Below are 21,719 nucleotides of genomic sequence, written 5' to 3' on the forward strand. Positions count from 1 at the left end.
TGCCCATCTACAGGTTTAGACAGAAGAAAGTCTTCCGCCTCTCAACATGTCACAGCTAACAGTTAAAATCTCCCATAATGCCCTGGAACAGGGATAGGCAACTGGCGCCCTCTAGTCTTTCAGAAGAGAATCAAACAGCAGCAAGGTTTACTCATTGCTACATGCTATTTATCTATCAGGCTGCGATGTGAAGAAACTAGCTTCTAATCCAAATTTAATTCTGCGGTTCCCTTCTCTAATAGTACAGAATGAGCCTTGTATACCCAAATAGCAAGACTACTTGGGAATTTCTCCCATAATTCCTGATCATTGAGTATGATAGCTGGAGCGAGTTGGACTCCAAAACATCTGGAATGCACCCAGTTGTGTTTCTCTCCCCCCCCTAGGAAGTAACACTACACCGGGCTAGGCATTCCAGGGCATTGTGGGAAATTTAGATGACCTTCTGTTGCTAGATAAGCCCATGGTTGGAAGAGCCCCAAAGATGTAGAAGGGATCCAGCAGGGGACACATTGCCAGCAGCCCCCTCAAACCAGCTCTGAACTCTGGATCCAAATACGTCCCCATGGAGGAAGAAGAGACCCCTGCATGAAGTAGACACCACAGCCAAGTCAATAAATAGGCAGAGAGATCCCGCTGTTTTATTTTAGGTTCATATAAAACTACACTTCTTATTGGAATTTAGGCCAAAGGACAAGCAAACAAACAAAAAGGAGGTGGAAGAGAGAGAGAAAGAGAGAGAGGAGAGGAAGAGGAAGGAAAGACAGCCGTTCTTCGCTTTGTTCCCTAAACAAACTAGGAATTGGCACTTGGGCGAGTAGAGAGGATTACAGGGCCATGAGGGCTTCGTAAGTCAGGTCGCAACGGCAGGACCTCTGAGGTAGCAGCTTCGACAGGGCCGAACAACAATTCACAGGTTGCTAAGTGACTCTCCTCAGCAAGCAAGCAGTCAGTCCAAGGGGCTCTGGCACGCGTGGCAATCTTTCATATCCTCGGAGTAGTTCTCTATCTGGATGGTCGTGGTATGGAACTTGAAGGCTCTTTGCAGCCGAGAACTCGCTTCCTTCAAGACAGCCTGTGCATCTGCGTCTTCATCTGGGACAGAAGACAAGAGCAGGCCGAAGGAGAAGCACCGTTAATCCAAAGCGAAGAGCGGGAGCGTTTTGGTGGTGGAGCTAGGGACCCCCATCTATCCCATGTCAGAAGTGGCCTTACTGTGAGGGAAAATGGGGTGTGCATTTTAGCCACCCTTAAGGCAGCAGAGGGAGAGGCAGACAGATGGTGACCCCTCATGGGACCCAATCCACAAGTAGCGCCCCACGGCAGGGCCCTTGCACAAATCCCATTTCTTTCAGCGGGGCTGGCACAAGAAAATGTCCTGGTGGATTTGCTCCCCTCCCCACAATGTTACTTCATGGCATGCACATTTCCTGCTTTACCTTTTCACCTCAGACATCAAATATCCACGGCTGGCTCTACCAGTAGGCAGAGTGAGGCGGGAGCCTCAGGCGGCAGATGCTGGGAGGAGGCAGAAAGGTATTGGGGGAGGGAGCTGTGTGTGCCACCTGTCCTGTCTTGTGCCCCCTACGCTGGCCTAATGCCCTCAGGTGAGGTGGAGGAGACTGTCCCATTGCCAGCGTAGAAGAAAACTTCAACTGCCATTCCAGTCGGCTTCAATAAATGGAATATGAGGGGCCACCATCTTGCTGTTTACCTCAGGCAGCAAAATCGCTTGGTCTGGCAGGCCTTCCCACAATACAGGGGTTTTGCTCAATGGCAAGTCATGGGACTATAAAGAAGAACCACCGTCAGGCAAAACACAAGCCAAATTTTGCCACAGTCCGACTGCCGGACTCCCTCACACAACCAGCTTCTTTGCACATCTTGAGATTTTTCTCTCCCCACTGTCCATGCCCCCCCAAGTACGCACCTCAGAGATGTAACTTACTGATTGCAATGTGGACAGACAGCACTGGATGAGACACTGTTAGAGCCCATATATGGAGGCTGTGAAGGTCTTTCACCCCATTTATAGACAGGAGGATGGTCTTCACAGCGTTGAAATCCACACCCTTTGGGGTACCTGTAGAAATGGGGGGTCGGGGAAGATGCTAGCAACAGATGATGGACTTCCCCTTACATGGGTGACCTTTCATCCCTCTTGCTTCCTTTCATTGTGGCAAAGTGAAAACATGGCTTCTACCAGAGCTAAAACCGCCATTGTGCTTCCTTTGCAGCAGCTGAGGGAAAAGGGAAATGCCAATAGATCGGAGTAGCGGCGCGGAGGGAGAAGAGGTTTAACTCCCCGCCCCACTGCCATTTTCCTGACAGAAATTGTGCCCCCACCCAGGAGCTGCTATTAGCCCTGGGGGCACAATGATATGTATCATCATCTTATTTATTTATTTATTTATTTATTTATTTATTTATTTATTTATTTATTTTCCATATTTAGGCCCTAAAATAGATGTCTACCCTCCCCAGGAATATTTCAGGCCGCTTCTCTAAATGTTCTGCTTTCATTAAAACTGAGGTGATGAACCTCTTTCAGTCTGAGAGCTAATTCCATTTCAGAGAAGTTCTTGGGGGGCGCATTCCAGGGGTGGGCGGAGCCAGAGGAAAAAAGGGGTGGGTCCAAAATACCAGCATATTTTAGCTGAAATCTCTTACTGACAGTAACTTTTCCTTTGGAAAGGCATTTCAACTTCTTAGAATGGGGAGAAGGCTATACAAAAATCAACAAAAGATCAGGGAAATCAACAAAAGATCAGTGGTCAGGAAAAGGGGAGGGGCCGGGGGAAAGGGTGTGGCCATCTGGAAACACCTCCCCCCTCAGGAGTTAGATTTGTCCTCCAGGTGGGCCCCTAGGTCTGAGGTTCTGCATCCATGCTTGAAAACAATAACAAAGTTTTTGTGAACCGCCCAGAGAGCTTCGGCTATTAGGCGGTATAAAAATGTAATAAATAAATAAATAAATAAATAGCTAGAGATATGAAGAAAACTATCAAGGCATCCCAGGGCAGCTGACAGGGCCCCAGGGCCCCCCACTGTTGACACCTACCCTGGCTCTCCATTAAAAACTAACTCTGCCAAGCAACCTGACCAGCGCTGGATCTAGCAGCCATATTAATTTCCCACAATGCCGTTTATATAGCATTATTCTGGAGCACTGTAGGAAATTAAAATGGAAGCTTGACTGAGTAGGGTCGTCATGTATCCTACTTCACAGAAGACAATCTGAAGGGCTGACAGAGGGCAGTCCTCCCTTTGAAGGGCTGTCCAGTCTAAGTCCAGGTGAAAGATATAGACCCATAAGTAGGAAGAGCAGCCAGGGCTTTGAAGTAGACCAGCAACACTGAATACCAGGACAGTGGAGTTAGCAGCAGGAACAAGGTCACAGTCTTCTACACTAAGGCGAGATGTATTGTATTTCTCTTTAAATTTTGGTGATTATTTCCAAAGCTGAGTCTATACATATAAATGAGCATATGCAAATCTTATGCGAACCGGCGTCCTCCTCTGCCCTCTTTTTCAGTGCTGCCTAAACGGACTCTACGATTCAGTCACCTGGTCCTGCTTCTAGCTCTGCCCAGAGAGAACTGGAAACAAAGCCCTATGAAGAGAGACTGAAAGAACTGGACATGTTTAGCCTTTAGAAGAGAAGACTGAGGGGAGACATGATAGCACTCTTCAAATACTTGAAAGATTGTCACACAGAGGAGGGCCAGAATCTCTTCTCGATCCTCCCAGAGTGCAGGACACGGAATAATGGGCTCAAGTTAAAGGAAGCCGGATTCTGGCTGGACATCAGGAAAAACTTCCTGACTGTTAGAGCAGTACGACAATGGAACCAGTTACCTAGGGAGGTGGTGGGCTCTCCCACACTAAAGGCATTCAAGAGGCAACTGGACAGCCATCCGCCAGGTATGCTTTAAGGTGGATTCCTGCACTGAGCGGGGGGTTGGACTCGATGGCCTTTTAGGCCCCTTCCAACTCTACTATTCTATGATTCTATGATCCTATGAACTGTGGCCAGGGGTCCCTCAAACATGGAGGCAGCCCTGAAAATACCCTACGTACGCATATATTAGGATATCTAGAAGCTGAAAAGCAGTCATACAACATGTGCTGTGAGATTAAGTGGGTGTTCAATAATTTTAAAATATATATTTAAATTATTTAGAGAGCAATCCTATGCATGTTTAGACGGAGGGAAAAACCTTACATCTCCCAGTATCCCCCACCCACCATGTTTTCTGATGAAAGCTGGGAGTTGTAGGACTTTTTTTTTTTTATCTAAACATGCATAGGATTACACCATTAATAAATAAATGCTTTCAGTGGCTGCCTCAACTTTTAAATTATCAACTCTCTCACTCTCTCTCTCTCCCCCTCTCCCTCTCCCTCCCTCTCTCTCCCTCCCTCTCTCTCTCCCTCTCTCTGACTTTTTTATTCAAACCAGCTTTTGTTTCCCAAGGATAGTGAGGATAGGATAAAATAACATTACTTCAATAAAACTGAGAGAAGCATAAAAACTATTAACCAATTAGAAAAAATGCAAGTCCGATTAAAAATTTAAAACTCCTGGGCTTATTACAACCTAGTCCAAACTTTGGGGCAGGATAGAATTCGAATAAAAAATAAATAAAATTTAAGACCACTTGCATTTTATGTTTTTCATGGGCTGGTTTGACTTACAACACCTAACCCCTGTACCCTTTTAACACCCACCCCATCACACCTGCCAAATCCGTAACTATTTGGACTTGCTTTATTCATAGTCCAATCTAACCATCTCAATCCCATTTCCCCCCTCCTCCTCCCCCCATAAAGGGATTTACCTTCCATTAGTACAAGGACAACATCTCGGAGGATGCTCAGTGTTGTTCCGAGGACCAAGATGGAAAACAGGAAGGTACAGATGGGATCCACATATTTGTACTCCGGCTGGAAGGATAAGAATGTGTAGAGCAGGGTGGGAAGAGAGTCAGTGAACAGCCCCAAAGTCATCCAGTGAGCTTCATGACCAAGTGAGGACCCAGATCTCCTGAGCTCCAGTCCAGCACCCTAACCGCTACACCATGCTCTCTCTGCATGTTAAACATTTTGTGACTTGATGTGTGGTCTACGGATGGGATGATGGGCTTGAATCATTGGCTCTGCACATTTTTCTGGTTCTTGTTTTGTGTTTGTGTCACACTGGAAGAGTCTGGATTAGGGTAAATTAACAGCAATGGCCTCAAATCATCCATCGGGTCGGGTAATCTAGGAAGCTGCCTTATACTGAGTCAGTCCCTTGGTCCATCTAGCCCAGTATTGTCAACACTGACTGGCAGCAGCTCTCCAGGGTTTCAGGCAGGATATTATTATTATTATTATTATTATTATTATTATTATTTACATTTATATATCGCCCCATAGCCAAAGCGCTCTGGGTGGTTTACAAAAGTTAAAAACAGTGAACATTAAAAAGAAATATACAAAATTTAAAACCATAAAAAGCATAAAATACAAACAAAAACAGACAATATCCATTTAAATCCATTTATTGATTGATTGATTATCCCATCTTCCCCTGCCCCCTTGCCCAAGGTGGCATACATAATCCTCCTCTCCATTTTATCCTCACAACAACAACCCTGTGAGGTAGGTTGGGCTGAGGGTCTGCGACTGGCCCAAAGTCACCCAGAGAGCTTCCATGGCCGAGCGGGGACTAGAACCCGGAACTTCCGGCTCCCAGTCCAACACTCGAGCTACTACACCACACCGGCTCTACCTGGAGAAGCCGGGGATTGAACCTGGGACCTTCTGCATACAAAACAGGGGCTCTGCCACTGAGCTACCATCCCTCCCACTGAAGGTCTACCATATACTCAAGCTCAAATTCTGCCCCTTACCTTGAAATAGATTATGTAGGCTGCCACCAAGACTCCAATGCTCTGTAGAAGATCCCCAACCACATGGATGAAGGCAGCCCGGACGCTGGTGTTCTGCCTCCCATTGTCATGGCTGTGACCGTGCCCTGACTGGTGAAGGGCGATTCCCATTCTATGGGGAAAGATGAAAGGGTCAGAACACAAGAAGAGCCCTGCTGGATCAGACCAAGGGTCCATCTAGTCGGCACTCTGTTCCCACAGTGGCCAACCACTGCAAGCAGGGCACGGTGCAACAGCACCCTCCCACTCATGTTCCCCAGCAACTGGTGTAAGGAGGGTGGAACCAAAGGGAACCAAATATAAGCCACAAAGATTCTCAACTCCTTTTGCATTCTGTACTCAGTGTGATAAGGCACTTCTTGCCACTTGGCGTCCTCGTGGGCATGGAGGGCAGTGCAAGCCCATTCCCTGCCGTGCGTACAGAGCAGGGTGCTCAAGACGACTCAAGAAAGCGAGCCAAGCTGCGTGGGGAGGCAAAACCTCAGAGATCCCTTCCATTCCTTTGCGGTTTGCATCCCTGCTCTACAGTCCATCCCTCCCTTGTGATATTTGCCACTCTCGGCACAAACAGAAGGAGGGAAATGCAGCCCTGTTGGGAAGTAAATACACACACACACACACACAAAAGCAAAGTTGTTTCTCAAAGTTGTCAAAGTAGTATCAAGGTAAATTGCAGGTGTGGGGGCTGCCCTAATTTGGAACTGGATCACAGCGGGGGGCTCAAAGGGTTAAAGTCCCCCCACCCCACAATATGGTCCCCATCTGGCCTTGGGGTGGGGTGGGGAGAACACCTCTACTCAAGGCCGTAATTACACATGTAGTAACATGTAGTCCAGTCCTACCTGGCCATGTCGCCTAGTATATTATTATTATTATTATTATTATTATTATTATTATTATTATTATTATTATTATTATCCCACCTTTTGCCCAATACTGGGCTTCAAGGCGGCCTTACAAAATTTAAAACTTATACATTTTAAACCTAGGAAAAGAAATATACCCCCAAAATCTTTTTTACAATATTAAAACAACCTTTACAAGTCCCTAACATAGATGGAGGACCAGATTATTCTCCAAAGGCCTGCTGGAACAAAGAAGGTTTTGCCTGCTTCCGAAAGCCCATCAAGGAGGGAGCCAGTCTAGCTTCCCCAGGAAGAGAGTTCCAGAGCACTGGAGCAGCCACCGAGAAGGCCCTCTCCCATGTTCCCACCAAGTGTGCCTGTGAAGATGGCGGGACTGAAAGAAAGGCTTCTCCAGAAGATCTCAAAGCACGGGCAGGCTCATAAGGGAGAATCCGGTCTTTCAGATAACCTGGCTTTCCAGGAGGGCCTTGTCCCACCACTTCCTTCCCGATCCTTTTAACTGCACCTGCCAGAGACTGAACCTAGAACCTTCTGCATACAAAGCAGACCTTCCACCGCTGAGCTATCTCACAACCCACCCACATGGCTTCCTTGACCCTCTGCCAGAGGCAGCTCCTGTCAGGAGAGAATCCCCAGTTCATGGCCGTTTCCCAGACCATCACTGGAAAAGTACTCCGAACTTTCGTACATGATGTTTACTGCCACCGCACAGCCGGAGGTGATGAGCATGGCATCCCCTTCTATCTCGTAATCGCCCGAGAGCAGCCGTTGCACCGCCAGGTACACCAAGACGCCGGTCACCACCCAGATGGACAGCACAGACAGCAGGGCTCCCAAAATCTCTGCAAAGAAAGCCAGTCACGCTCAGTTAGGTGTCCAAGGCTGGGGGCAAAAAAACAAAGAAAAGCCAGGCAAGTGCTGGCTGATAAACTGATCCAAAGTTCAGTTACTGAGTGAGGGCGCAGCTGTTTGGGGGGCAACCTGGATGGTTAGAAGCCCCTGATCTCCGAGGCTTCCGTTCATCCAATGCATTGTAGGAGGAGAGGCAAAGGTAATCTTCACCCTCGTCCCACCACCCTGCATTTCTTGCAAGACGGGCTTTTTTTGTTCTAGAGGAAGAGTGAAGGAGGCTGAAGAGGCCTCAGGATAGCTTGTATCTTGGCCTCTCTGGTCTCCTCCCCTTCCCACCCATCAAAACACCTCCTCCTCCTCCTCTCCATGCTTGCTTCTCTGAACTTGTAGGGCAGCCGATGGAGTTCTTTCCATGCTGGCTGCAAGGAAATGGGGAAAGGGAGGGGGGGTCAGATCTCCAACTCTTCTTTCCAAGTCATATTGCTGTCTCCGACTTCATAGGACGGGTTCCCCAGTATCCTAGAGCCCCTCGACAATGTCTAGGGGCCACAGAAATGCTCACTAAATCTGCCAGGTAATGCTCCCCAATTAAACTACTTTCTGCAGAAAGACTCATACCGCAATTGCATAAAGATGCCAGTGTTCCAATCCAGCCCAACTTTATTGATACCGGTGGCCTCAACCCAAAGATTATATCACAAGAACTATGGATGCCAAACACTCCTAGGAAATCTCCGAGGACAGTTGCCCGAGGGAGATCAGAGATAAATGAGGAGCAGAGAGTGGCAAAAACAGAGCTTGGCTGCAGTGAGAAACATACCCAGCAGACTTTCTTCCAAGTCAACATGCTTAGGATCGAACTGACAACTATCAGATTGAACTAGGGATGTGCTCCGCTTCTAATTGGACCAGCGAATTAGAAGCGGAGCGGGGGGCTTCGCCTGCCCTTAAGGTGGAGGCAAAGAGGATTGGGGGGCTGGCGGAGCGTGGCGAAGAGGATCAAGGTGAAGGCAGATCCTTCGCCTCAATCCGGAGCTCCGCCGGAAAGGTAAGTGGGGTTTACCGGGCCCTGCCGCTGTCGCCCATGCCCGGTAACCCCCCCCCCCGCCCTCCTCTCCCTTACCTGCCTCCGTCGGCGTCTTCAATTGAGCCCGCGGTTCAACCAGGAAGTCTGGGCCGCTTGCTGGTTGAACCGCAGGCTCAATTGAAGACGTCGACGGACCGCGGACGGAGGCAGGTAAGGCCCCCCTCCCCCTTGGTCCCTTACCGGGCTCTGCCGCCGTCGCCGCACGGGCGGCCATGGCGGCAGGGCCCGATAAACCTCCCGCCCTCCTCTCCCGGCCTTACCTGGCGCCACTCCCCTTCACTGCGGAGCTCCGATTCGGAGCAGAGTATGGGCGGAGCGGCGCTGATCCGTGCACACCCCTAGATTGAACTGAGAGCTCTGTGGTTTGTGGCTTCACTTGATCCGTCCAACCTACTCGGATGAGACCGAACATACTTGGGGCTGAGGAAGGTCAGGGGTTGGGTTGGATGCTGGCTGCATTCAAGGGTTAAAATCTTTTGGCCAGCTGTAAGTAGCAATTGCTGTTTTGGGATGGTTTGCAGGATAGGATGGGGGGGAAAGGGGTGTGGGTGTATACACCAAAACAGAAATTAATTTAAATCTGTGTCCAGCAGGTAAACTTTTTATTTTTACTTTAGAGTAGGCACAGGGTACCCAATTCGGAGCAGTACTCTAACGGGGTAGTAGAAATGGGCTTTAACATCCTGGATCAGGACCCCTGCACCTACTCTAGAATAAAAATGAACAAAAGATGTAGCTGCTATACCCAGATTTAAAGTAATGTCTACTTTGACCAGGGACACATCTACATGAAGGATTTGCCCCTGGGTGGCTTCATAGTAGTGGCACACCATCTACATGACGCAGCCGCCATTGCGAAGCCATCTGGGGGCAAACCTCAGAAATTGCTGGAAAAAAGTCAGGCGCTTTTACCCTGACCGTTTTGGTCGCCATAGGCAGCCCTGCACCTCTAGAAAAGTAAAAATAAATAAAAATGGGGTGGAGAGGAACGGGAACGGTCCTCCTCCTCCCTATTTATTTAATTTTATAATCTCTATCTGCGGAGCTCTGCAGATACATATAATAAAAATAAATGGGGGTGGGTGGGGAGGAATGGGCAGCCAGAGGGAGGAGACGTGGGTGGTTCGCCCAGTCCCTCTTGCATCCTCCTCTGCTGCCTCATTCCTCTCCCCGTTTTTATTTTTATTATATGTATCTGCGGAGATCTGCAGATCAAGATTATAAAATTTTTAAAAAGGCGGGAAGGAACGGCCCGGTTCCTTTCCTCTCCCCACCCCTGGGCTTTTTTTTTTCTTTTACTTTTCCAGAGGTGCAGGGCTGCAAAAATCGCACTTTCCTTCCTTCCCGTGCAGAGGCCAGGAAGGAAGGCGAGTGTCGGTGCAAGGCCCTTCCGTAAAGGCAGGGGCCAGGAGAAAGACGAAGAGAGAGGCGTGTGTATATGCTTGTATGCATGTGCACACGGCAAAAGACAGAACCTGAGTCTATAATTACATCCCATAATGTTATTTCTGCTACAACGAATGGAATAGCATAATGCTCAGCCAAGATATTCAGCCCAGAGGAGGGGTTTGTGTGTGTGTGTGTGTGTACACGTTTCAGGGAGCGGCGGTGGAGTGAAAAATATGCCTTAAATATTGGATCAATCTTCAGATGGTGTGGGTGGAATTCTAGAGATGTTTTGGTGGGGATAAATAAAATAATAATAATAAAAAAAAGGTTTGATGCAGCCTGGAAACTCTGAGCAGCTCAGCTGTGTTCCTTGGCTAAGGGACATTCTTGGGGGAAAAGATGGGGGCAGCTTTCTCCCCTCCACGAATGCCCCTTGGAAAGCCGCGATGTTATGACTTAGCTCGTTCCGGGGGCACTGTGTCCCAGGAACCCAGCTAAGCTGCTTAGAGCAGCCAAGCCAATGTGTGAAGGAAGAAAAGCCTTGAGCTACCACAGCCAGGGGGGCAGGTAGGCGGAATGACCCAAGCAGCCGATGTATTTAAAGCTAAGGCTACCACCAGAAAATCTTTAGGATTTCACCCACAAACATCCCTGGATATCCTCCCTAACTTTCATACGGAATAAATGTTCCTGTGGAAGTGGAAGTGATGAATATGGGGGCGATATTCAGCCCCATTTTGGTATATATATTGTCAGCAATACTACTAACAGAATAGCCTGTGCTGCAGCAAAAAAAAACCCACCCCAAATCTGGCCACCTTGGGTGATGCAGCTGCACCATGTAGAAGAAATTAATTTCAATTTGGTTCCGATCAGGATTTTCCCCAGTTTGCACCTTCTGGACCAAAAATGGACTCGGATGCAATCTGCGGTGAAAGACCATACATTTCTGAGTTTGCAATGATATCCAAGGAGCCCCAAAATTGCATTCAACAGCATGCATACTTTTGAAAACGCACATGAAAAAAAAGCACGCTTTTGAAAAAAAGCACACAAATATGCTTTAGTCAATGGGAGAAAAAAGCATGCATAATCTTGGTGCCACAACAAAGACATTGCATCAGACCTACAGGCACCCATCAGAGTCCATGTGCCCAGTGGTGGGCTCACCACTGGAGTGGAGGCTAATGGCTCTGATGTCAGTGGGGTGGTGAATCCACTCCGGGTTTCAGTCGGAACTCTAAAGAAGCTGTCCAAGCACCTTGGATACCTCCGTTAGTGTTCCAACTGAAACCCGGAGTGGATTCACCGCCCCACTGACATCGGAGCCATTAGCCTCCACTGGCTCAGTGGTGTAGATTTGACACCTGTTTTGGTTAACCCCTCTCCCTCTGTTCCCCTGACCGTGAGCTTATCTGGCTGCAGTGGGTGGATCTGGGAAACCCCAAAGGGAGGTGCTCCGGTGGCATTTTTGTTCACTTTTTGGGTCGTTTGTATAAACAGGCCAATTTGCATCTTTTTTGAATGAATAGACATGGGTTGATTAAATTAATTAATTTGATAAGGATGACTTGGCTGCAATACCATTTCTAATTTCTTGGGGGGGGGTGTGGGTGGGTGTGTGGGTGTGTTTTAAATAAATTCTTGGTAGCCTTTTGAATGTTTTTCAAAATAGAAAAGCAGGGTAAAAAATGATTGGGGAGGGGGGATATTTCCATGGAGCAGTCCATGGAAATTTTTGGGCTCATGTAGGATATCCATACGTATGGCAGTTCTACGCAAGTTGGTGCAGCAAAATGTACCTCTCCAAACGCAGCCCCGATTGCAATATTGGGTTAATAGCAATACTTGGCCTACTTTGTGGGGCCGTTGTACGTGTCACTGAGATGATGTACATGATGCGTTTTGTGTAACTGAAAGGTGCTATATAAAGGGTTAGATATTATTACTGCTTGAAAAAGGAAGAGCTTTAATAGCATCGACACTGAGAGAGTTCTGTTCCAGGTTGGGTGGTGGTGGTGTTTTGCAAGAAATATCCCAAATTTTATGATCCATCTGCAGGTATTAGCATGGAATCCACTGTTGACCCAACTCTTCTCAGCTGACAGTCATAGAATCATAGAATAGCAGAGTTGGAAGGGGCCTACAAGGCCACTGAGTCCAACCCCCTGCTCAATGCAGGAATCCACCCTAGAGCATCCCTGACAGATGGTTGTCCAGCTGCCATCCCGCGCATGTTTACTCGGAAGAAGTAGAGTTCAGTGGGGCTTAGACGCTACAAAGTACGTTTATTTATTTAAAACATTTGCAGCCCACCCGCCCTATATCACTACGATCTCAGGGCGGCGTACAAGGATCCAGTTACCTGCTCGATGCCAGCCGAAATTCATGGTCTTGGTGGGTGGCCGAGACGACATCCAGAGAGAGAAAAGACTGATCATCATGCTGGCGAAGTCGGTCAGTAGATGGGCGGCATCCGTCATAATGGCCAGGCTGTGGGCGTAGTATCCCCCTGGGGAAGAGGCATTACAGGCGACTGGTGACTTTCAGCCCTGAGGCCGTGCGCACAACATGCTAACCCAGACGCAGGGCGGGTTCGGACAACCGCAGCAAGGGAAGCAACCATCATGGCTGTTCCACTGCCCCCCCATGCACGTGGCTGCCATTTGCATTATCCCCTGTGCTGCAGTGCAGGCTGGGGTGTTGCTTGCACCTTGCGCACCAGCAAAATGGGGGCGTATCCACCCTACAACTCCTATTGCGCATTGTAGGTTGCAAGGTGCATATGCCCCCCTCCAGCCACACGCTGGGTTTGGATGACACGTGGACCCATGCTGCAGCACAGGAAATCATGCAAATGGCGGCGACATGCACCGGGGGTGGTGGGGGTGGAGCAGCCACAATGCTTGCTTCCCTCCCTGCAATCATTCGAACCCAGCCTCAGTGGTTGAGTTTGGGTTGTTTGTTCAACAACGGATTAGCGTGTTGTCTGAACCCAGGAGATTTCCCAGAGTTGCTTCTTAACCATGCAGTGTGGCTTGTTCACCACCCTGAACAACCCAACAACAAACCATGGGTCCTCAAGGTGACTTGTTTGAGGAAAAATAAGCCACACTGCAGGGTTAACAAGACACCTTGCAGAAAATGTCTTGTGTTCAGACAACATGCTAACCCGCATTTCAACAAACAAATCATGGTTCAACAATAGCCCACAAACCACTGAGTGTGGAGTAGCATGCTGTGTGGACCCAGTAACAGATTTCTCTCCTTCCTATGTCAAGAATCTCAGCCTGAAGAGAGCTAGTATGTTCCAGTAGGGTTCTAGCCTAGCCTTCTACCTGCCATGCTGGATCTGTATGTGCCTGGAGTTTTCTCCCTCTCTCCCAATGAGGAAGCTGCCACATATGTGATACCCCTGCAATGCATTCACAAGTGGTACAGTCCCAAGGAGGCTGTGCCACATGTTATTTCCACATTGGGTACTGAATTCTAGGGATGGATGAGAATTTTGTTTCAGTTCGATTTGGGGAAGCATTGACCAAAATTCGCAAATTTCTTCACGTTCAGGCTAGAAAGAACATGAGGTGTTGTTGTTGTTGTTTTAAAAAAATGTATGTGGGAGAAACTGAAGCTGACAGATTGATCCAACCAGGCCCTGGGCTTTGAGTGCTAACTTTCTTTTTAAAAAAATAAATAAATCTGGATGTTAGTGCTGAATTATGGTTGCCACTTCTTCTCCTCACCACCCTCTAACAGTAGGGTGACCCTAGGAAAAGGAGGACAGGGCTCCTATATCTTTAATAGTTGCCTATAAAAGGAAATTTCAGCAGGTGTCATTTGTAGGCATGCAGCACCTGGTGAAATTCCCTCTTCATCACAACTGTTAAAGCTGCAGGAGCCTTGCCCTCTTTTGTATCTGGTCACTCTAATATAGCTCCTGCAGCTTTAATGGTTATGACGAAGAGGAAATTTCACCAGATGCTGTATGCCTACAAAGGACACTCACTGAAATTCCCTTTTCTGTACAACTGTTAAATATAATATAGGAGCCCTGTCCTCCTTTCCATGTGGTCACCCTACCTAACAGGTTCTTCAGCAGCCAAAGGTACAACATGGCCCTCCCCACGGTATCCCTCTCCAGAGGTATAGTTGTACCTCTTGAATTTGGTGCAGACGGGCGAGAACGTAGTTTCAGTTCCGTATTGGAGAAGAATTGATCATATGAAGAATTCTTCATATTCGGGAGAGTCAAAACTTCAGTGTTGTTGTTTTTTTAAAAAATCCCAATGTGGGAGAAAGCGAAACCAACAGACCCACCCAGCCCTACTAAATCCGGGGCTGGCGCCAGGAGCCTTACCCACAACCTCCCCCGTCATGAAGACCAAGCAGATGCCGGAGGCGAGGTAGAGCTTCCGCCGAGCTCTCTCCTTCTCAGCATCGTAGCCGTTGCCCAAGGCCCAGCTGGAATGGCAGTGCTGGCTGCCCTTCAGGCCCAGTTCGATGGAGGCGAGATCCGGAACGCAGCCAACCACTGAGCCATGGAGCTTCACCCCCGAGACGCCCAAGTACGACCTGCGCCACAACGAGAGAGCAGCTATATAAAGACGACAAGGGCAGCGAGGGCGGAAGGCAGCTGGCGCCATCTCCAAAACTCTGGCATAGCCTTCCCCGACCCAGTGCCCTCCATGTGTGTATTTGGAGTACAACTCCTAGCATCCCCTGCTAGAGTGCTAAGAGTCAGACAGAAAGAGCAATTGCACAGGGTGAGATGTGGGATGCATTTCTCCTTTCAGCATAGAGGCGCTTATTTTTATTTTTTATTGCATTTATATCCTGCCTTTTTTCCTCCAAGGAGCCCAAGGCAGAGTATATAATCCCCCTCCTCCCCATTTTATCCTCACAACAACAACCCTGTGAGGTGGATTGGGCTGAGAGTCTGTGACTGGCCCAAAATCACCCAGTGGGTTTCCATGACCGAGTGGGACTAGAACCCGGATCTCCTGACTCCCAGTCCGACACTTTAGCCACTACACCACACTGGCTCTTTATGAAGTGGGGTGGGGAGGAAGGTTTCTTTATGCCTGGGGTGATTCCAGATGGCGGGATCCTTGAGCTAACAATGAGAAGGCCCTCGTGCACCTATTCCATCCTTTTTTCTTCCTCCCCCCTAATGGATTTTCCACGGTAAGAGAAAAGACGGAAGAAGCACGGCAGGGTCATGAGCGGAGGACAGCAGTGGCTGGATGAAAAACCTCACCTAGAAGCCCCCCAAAACGTTTGACTCTGGAAATGGTTTTGGGGGGCTTCCAGGTGAGGTTTTTCAACAGAAAAAGCAAGTTGCGACTTGCGAGGAGCCTGCGTCATCACGTTCTCTCTCCCCTTGCTGCCCCCCCCCCCACATCTGGCTTTAGGTGGGGCTGCAACCCTGAGTGAAGACACTCGCTGGAAAGTCAGTCCCACTGAACTAAGTCAACATGGCTAGGACGGCTCTGTGGGACCCTGGCTGGATTATGTCGGTTTCACTGATCATAGAGTTGGACAGGGGCAGGGGAAGGTCTTGTAGGCCACCTCCCCATTCTTGAAGCAGGAAATCTGGTGCTCCAGGGAGGGAAGCCCACCATACCCCCAGGTAATTGTTTCCATTGCTAACCTGCTATTACCCTCGAGACGTTTCCCCTAATGTTCCACCGAAATCTACCACCTTGCAACTAGCACGTTAGAACTTCTCTGTCCCCTGCGGCAGCAGGACAAGTCTTTGGCCTCCTCCAGGCGACATATACCTAGCTCCATCAATCTTTCCTCATAGGACTTGCTTTCCATATGTCTGACTATCTTCGTTGCCCTACTTTGAACCCAGCCCAGTTTGCCCATATGCTTCTTAAAAGCGTGACGCTCAGAGCTTGGGCACAATACCCCAGATGAGGTGCAGAATAAAACAATACTTTCTGTGCCTTGAAAACAACGTTTGAATTAAAGCAGCCTAAAATCACGTTAGCCATTTTTGCCGACTTAAGTTCAGCTCACGATCAACTGCAGTTCCACAAACCTTCCCCCCATGTTTTGAGAGGGGCATGTGGGGATCAATTGAGTATTGCGGCCACACACCGGCCTTGGAGAATGGGATGAAAAGCAATGGCCATTAAGCTGACATATTACAATTTCCTCTTTGAGTGCACTCATGTGTCCTGGGGTGGAAAGAACTCTTCCAAATTCCTAGGAACTGGTATCATGGTAGTTATTTGTTTAAAGTACATATATCAATGTATCGGTCTCAAATTCTGTACTACAATGTTTAAGGAGCCAGAATCAAAACCTAATTAGAGAAATAGGACAGCAATGTTCAGAGACAGCATGCCATTGAGCAGGGGAGGCTGGTGGCTCCGAAGTCAGTGGGGTGGTGAATCTACTCAGTGTTTCAGCCAGAACCAGTCAGAACTCTAGAGGAACTATCCGCAGTTGTGTCTGATTTGGTTTTGGAGGAGTTGAATTTTAATAAAGCCATGGGCAATCCCAAGCATGAGATTCAAAGACACATTTAGGCCCAATCCTATGCATGTTTAATCAGAAAAAAACTCCTACTAGCTCTTAGAGTCTTACTTGAGGAATGAATCAAATACTCACTTCACTTGGTCAGTAAGAAAACTTTACTGACAATAAATACTTTCCTTTACATATGGTCATAGAGATTTACAGCATACTTCACCAACAAAGATAATAACGACAACAACCTGACAATAACCTGACAACAAGATGTCTTTAAACATTGACATCTTAAATACATTTTCCCCTTGGCTCAATTAACCAATTGCCTCTATTCCAGGTCTTGCACGTAGACCAAACTGCCAGGCTCCGGTCTGGACCCCTGCTGGCATTCCAGAGACAATTCTGCCAAGCACATTTAACTCCATAAAGTCCTTTTCTTTCTTCTGTGGATAAAAATATCCCCAAAAGGCCCCTCCCGTGGGAGCTCAGTGCCTCTTTCTGCATGGAGAAAGGAGTCCAATGACGCCAGAGGGTGAGGCTGGGGAAGGGAGAGGCCCTGACATCCTCTAGCCTCCCAGAAGGCAATCCAGCCCCTGGGCCAGAACCGTTCCCCACTGCTTGCCTTACACTGATTGGCAGGGTTCTTTCCAATCCCAACCCTGCCTGTACTTGCCAGGGATCAAACCCAGGCCTTCTGCATGCAAAGCAGGCGCCACGGAGCTATGGCCTTTCACAAGTTCCCCTGGGTTACAACACAATTAGAAGATGCTTGCCCCCCAAAAGATAAGCAGTAAACATCTGTGTCTAGGTGTTGGTGGGGGAGGTTTAAACACTCTCTGGCCACTAGGCAAGACTACCCTACTATTAACTCTTGAATTCACCACCTAAAATTAACCTCTAGTTTGCTAATATAAAGACCATCACAGACCCTGTTCAGACGACACGCTAAACCACGAAGGTTAAGCATTGTGAGTGAAACATGGGTTAACATGTCCTGTGAACCATGGTTTAGCGTGTCATGTGAACTATGGCTGGGGCATTCTGGGAATCGCAGGACTTTTTCCTGTCTAAACATGCATAGGATTGCATCTACCCTTCACATTGCTACGGGTGCAAGGCATCCATGGCTTGACCATACTTTTTAAAATACCCACATGATATTGCAGCGTTCAAGGATGTCCAGGTTACTACTTAATAGCAAAGAACTGCGTTTTGAGCCTGCGCCCTGAGAGGGCTTGTGGCAGAAGCTGCCATCTTTCTTTAGGGATAGCTTTACTCTAGGGCACTGAACCTCTTTCAGCCAGAGGGTCGATTACATTTCAGTGAAGTTGGGGGGGAGGGGTGCATTCCAAGGGTGGGCGGGGCTAAAAGCAACAGGGTGGTTCCAAAATATCAGCTTAAATTTTAGCTTAAAACTCTTATTGTCCGTAACTACGGCTTAGGAGAGGCATTTCGACTTTTTAGAGTGGTGGGAAATTGCTCCAAAACTAGGAAGCCACCAAATCATCAGAGCTTGGAGGGAAGGGCAAAGGCCAGAGGAAGGGTATGCCCACCTGGGGAACAGCGGGGAGCCATATAGGGACTGTCGGAGGGGCAGATCCAGCCACTGGCTCTGCGGTTTTGCACCCGTGAGGTAGAAATTCAACAGATAAAGTTTCCTGGGTCCTCGGAGCAGTTTCAGACCCCCCAAGAGTGTCCCCCTATGGAATGTCTACCAGCTATCCATCTGTTCTGGATCACTGTGAAATAAATGGATCCCTAAGGGTTGAGGGAGTGGTACTGGCGGAGGCAGCGCCGGCTTAAAGAAGTCTGGACCAGCAGGATCTACACTATTGCTTTTAAAGCGCTTTGAAAACGTTTTGAAAACTGTATATGCAGTGTGTCCTGGGCCCCAACAGTTGTCAAAACTGTTATAAAGCGCTTTAAAGCAAAATCTCCAACCGGAACCCAGGAGACCTCACGCCCGAGGACGCGCCCGGCGAGAGGATCGGGCTGCTGCCGCCCTCCCACCCCCCGCTACAATTCGACACGCATTTCCCTGCGCGCCCCTCCTATTGAGTTTGGTGGGGGCTTCCTCCCGAGTAAGCACAGCCTTAGGATCGGGCAAGGAACAGCTGCTTGGAAGAACTGGCCGCTTGGAAGCAACCCCGATGACGAATTGGGGACCGGGGGGGGGGCTTGGAGACAGTGCCCGAGATCTGTATTGCCTTCGGGGCGAAGACCCGCAAGAGAAATGGGGCGGCGGGCGCTCGAGGCCCCGCTCTCCTCACCTGCCTTCCACCCCGTTGAGGAGGTGGCTTTTCTCTGCCCCGCCCGCGCGCGGCTCCATCCTGCGCCTGCAACAGGTGTGTGTGTGTGCGCGCGCTCAGCCGAGCCCCCCCTTGTAGATCCGGCCCGGCTCGTCGCCCCCTTTTCTCCGGCCGCCTGATTTGCGCCCCGCGATTCCTCCAGCGCCGCTCGCAGCTGCCTCTTATCTCGGCAGGGCGAGCAGCAGCCCGTGTGAAAACGCCGCGGACTCGTGCGCAAAGGCCCGGGGGGAGGTGGAGGGAGCAGGCCCCGCGGGCCCGGACCGGCTGCAAAGTTTGCGAGCGCCTGTTTGCCTCGTGCGGGAGCGGATGTGGCAAGACGTCTCCCCCCCCCACTCCCTCCATCCCTTTTTCTTTTTGCAAGGGGCTCCAGCCGTACAAGAAGAGGGGTGTGTGTGTGTGTGTGTGTGTGTGTGTGTGTATATATATATATATATATATATATATATATATATATATATATATATATATATATATATAGGGGGGGGATAGCTGCTTATGGGGAGAGAAGTCGAAACTGGAGGTTCAGATTCAGCATGGATCACCGAGTTCTATTTTTTTTTTTTTTAGCAGGGATCCGCCTCCCCCCTCCCAAGTCTATGATCAGATTGCAGCTCAGCTGCACGCTGTCCACCCTGCACCGTTAAAAACCACACATCTGTGGCTTCGTGGCTCAGCAAGGGCCTTTTGGAGCATGGAGCTTTATGGGTTGTTGTTTTTTTTTACAGGGAGTTCCTCCTCATCAAAGACACCACCAAATCACAGCTCATCTGTGTCTGCTGACTGCATTGCTGAAATCATGGGACGACCCAGGTGCTAAAGTCACAGACGTGGGTTCTTGCGGATTTGACAGGGAGTCGCCTCAAATCCCCAGTCTGCATCCATATTTGCAAGATCGAGAACCCATGGGCCACAGCGGTGGAGGAATGTGAGACTGAACCCTAGAATCTGCTGGACCCTGGTTTATTCTTTTTTTAAAAAAATGCACAAAAGTACTATATTGATCTGTCAAATCAGACGGCATATTCTTGGACTCAGGATCCCAGCATGCCAAATCATGGAACAGAATCACAAATCCTCGTGGATCCTGGTGTATTTTACACTGACAAACAACAGCTCACACCCATTTCCATCAGAGGGTCCTGAACTTTTTGTTTGTTTGGGGACCCTCAGGGACAATCAGCACATGCTCCCAGTAGGTGGGGCCAGAGCAAAAATGGGAGGAGCCACAGCCAAAGGTTGTGCCAGAACCCAAAAGCCAGAACCCAACGTGAGCACAGTTCTACCCCATCTCTCTTCCTGCCACCCCCTGCTCTCTCTCTCTCCCTCTGACATCCTCTCTAGCTCCCTCTTTCTACCGCCCTGTGGTCATTCTCTCTATCTCTCTCTCTCTCTCTCTTTCTGCCTGCCGCCAAACCAGAGCCAGGAGCAAAACACAGATACTTAAAGGACAGGCTGCCCCTGAGCGCATGCTGAGCCCAGAAATTTTGATTTAGAATTCCAGAACTGAACTTTGCTCATGGTCCTTTTACTCAAAACTCCACTCCTGGTTACCCCAAGCTCCATTTGTTCCAGCAACCTAATTTGGGGAAAGTCGTCTTGTTGTCACTGCTGTAAATCCCTGGGCAGCCAGAAACTTTTGCCAATATACTGCAAAACTTCCAGAGATGTACTCGTACTTTCTGGCAGGGCTGTGAACTGCTTCAGCTCCGGATCGAAATTCCAGATCTGAATGTTTAAAATGGCAACTCCCTTGAAGAGGCCCAGAAAGCTGCAGACCCTCATGGCGGGTTCTGGTAAGGGGCAGAGGGCTTACTCGGATTGGCACCCAAGGAGCAGCTGCCCCCACTCATGCCCCCCTGGGGCACAAGCCCCCTACCCCTTACCTGGATCTGCTTCAAGTATTTCCCAGATGCCTGCCGATCAGGTGCGCCCCACCCCTGCCCTTTACCTGGACCTGCCATGAGTGCCTGCAGCCATTGGGGCCTCTTCAAGGGAGTCACCATTTGAAAAACCAGGATCTGGGATTCGGAAGCTCCAAATCAGCCTCTGAAGCGGGTAGTGGGGACTGTACACAGCCGTACTTTCTGCTCTCCTTTCTGCCCACCTCTGCTGTATCCTTTGAATCCAGATTATTTAGGGGTAGGAACTCCAGTAGTTTCCTAACTGTGATGCCTGTCCCTTTTGGTTGCCTTGAAGCACAAGCTCAGCCCTCTGGCTCGGCTGCCCCTAGACTCTTGGGTAGTAGCTTTCTGTCTGGGAATATCTTGTTTTTTTCCCTTTAAGGAAAAAAAGCCCTAATGTTGTGGCACATACGGTTTCATCCTTAGCGCAAGGCGTGCTGGGTAATGTAGTTTGTGCTCCCATGCGGAGCAAGTGAGTGGCTTCGCCCACGCTGCCTCCTGAGGTTCGTAGTCAGGTACAGTCAACACAGCAGGACCGGCGGTGCTCTTCGGGCGTGTGATGCGTGAGGCTTGGAGAGATGATGTGTGTGGAATTGGCGTGGTGGCAGAGAAAGGGCTCTAACGGAGACAGTTCTGGCAGGAATTTCTACCAGTTTTCTGGCACCCTAGTATCCCTCTCCATTCCTGGTTACTTCCTAATTTGTCCAACTGGTTTTGCAAGGCAGCGGCAAACAGGCATGAATGGATTAGAACACATTGGTTCCTTTTGAATGGCCATGGGAGAAGTTGTTGGTGTTCGTTAAGCATTTGGTCATAGGGTGATCATCATGTGTCCTCTTTTACAGAAGACGGTGTTCTCTTGGAATGGCTGCCGGAGGACTATTTAGTGACTTTTA

At 49.0% G+C, this 21,719-nt stretch overlaps 1 protein-coding gene across 1 annotated transcript; it reads right to left on the reverse strand.

The window, feature by feature from the left end:
* Positions 1-896: 896 nt before the first annotated feature.
* On the reverse strand, positions 897-18,942 carry SLC30A2 (solute carrier family 30 member 2). The gene is made up of 8 exons (XM_063140576.1): positions 18,884-18,942; positions 14,488-14,702; positions 12,496-12,642; positions 7,491-7,644; positions 5,898-6,048; positions 4,842-4,947; positions 1,949-2,083; positions 897-1,095 (listed from the first exon to the last, which is right to left on the reverse strand). The coding sequence occupies exons 1-8, from the start codon at positions 18,940-18,942 to the stop codon at positions 950-952; spliced, it is 1,113 nt and encodes a 370-aa protein (XP_062996646.1). The 3' UTR covers positions 897-949.
* Positions 18,943-21,719: the final 2,777 nt, after the last annotated feature.

This window comes from Elgaria multicarinata, chromosome 13 (assembly GCF_023053635.1).
Source record: "Elgaria multicarinata webbii isolate HBS135686 ecotype San Diego chromosome 13, rElgMul1.1.pri, whole genome shotgun sequence".
NCBI lineage: Eukaryota > Metazoa > Chordata > Lepidosauria > Squamata > Anguidae > Elgaria > Elgaria multicarinata.

Bases quoted from the DNA above. Each gene is read 5' to 3' on its own strand.
- SLC30A2 (XM_063140576.1), bottom strand. From the start codon at position 18,942: ATGGAGCCGCGCGCGGGCGGGGCAGAGAAAAGCCACCTCCTCAACGGG. The intron at 14,703-18,883 runs GTGAGGAGAGCG...GTTGTGGCGCAG, and splicing joins CTCAACGGGGTGGAAGGCAG to GTCGTACTTGGGCGTCTCGG. The intron at 1,096-1,948 runs GTAAGTTACATC...CTTCTGTCCCAG, and splicing joins GTCTGTCCACATTGCAATCA to ATGAAGACGCAGATGCACAG.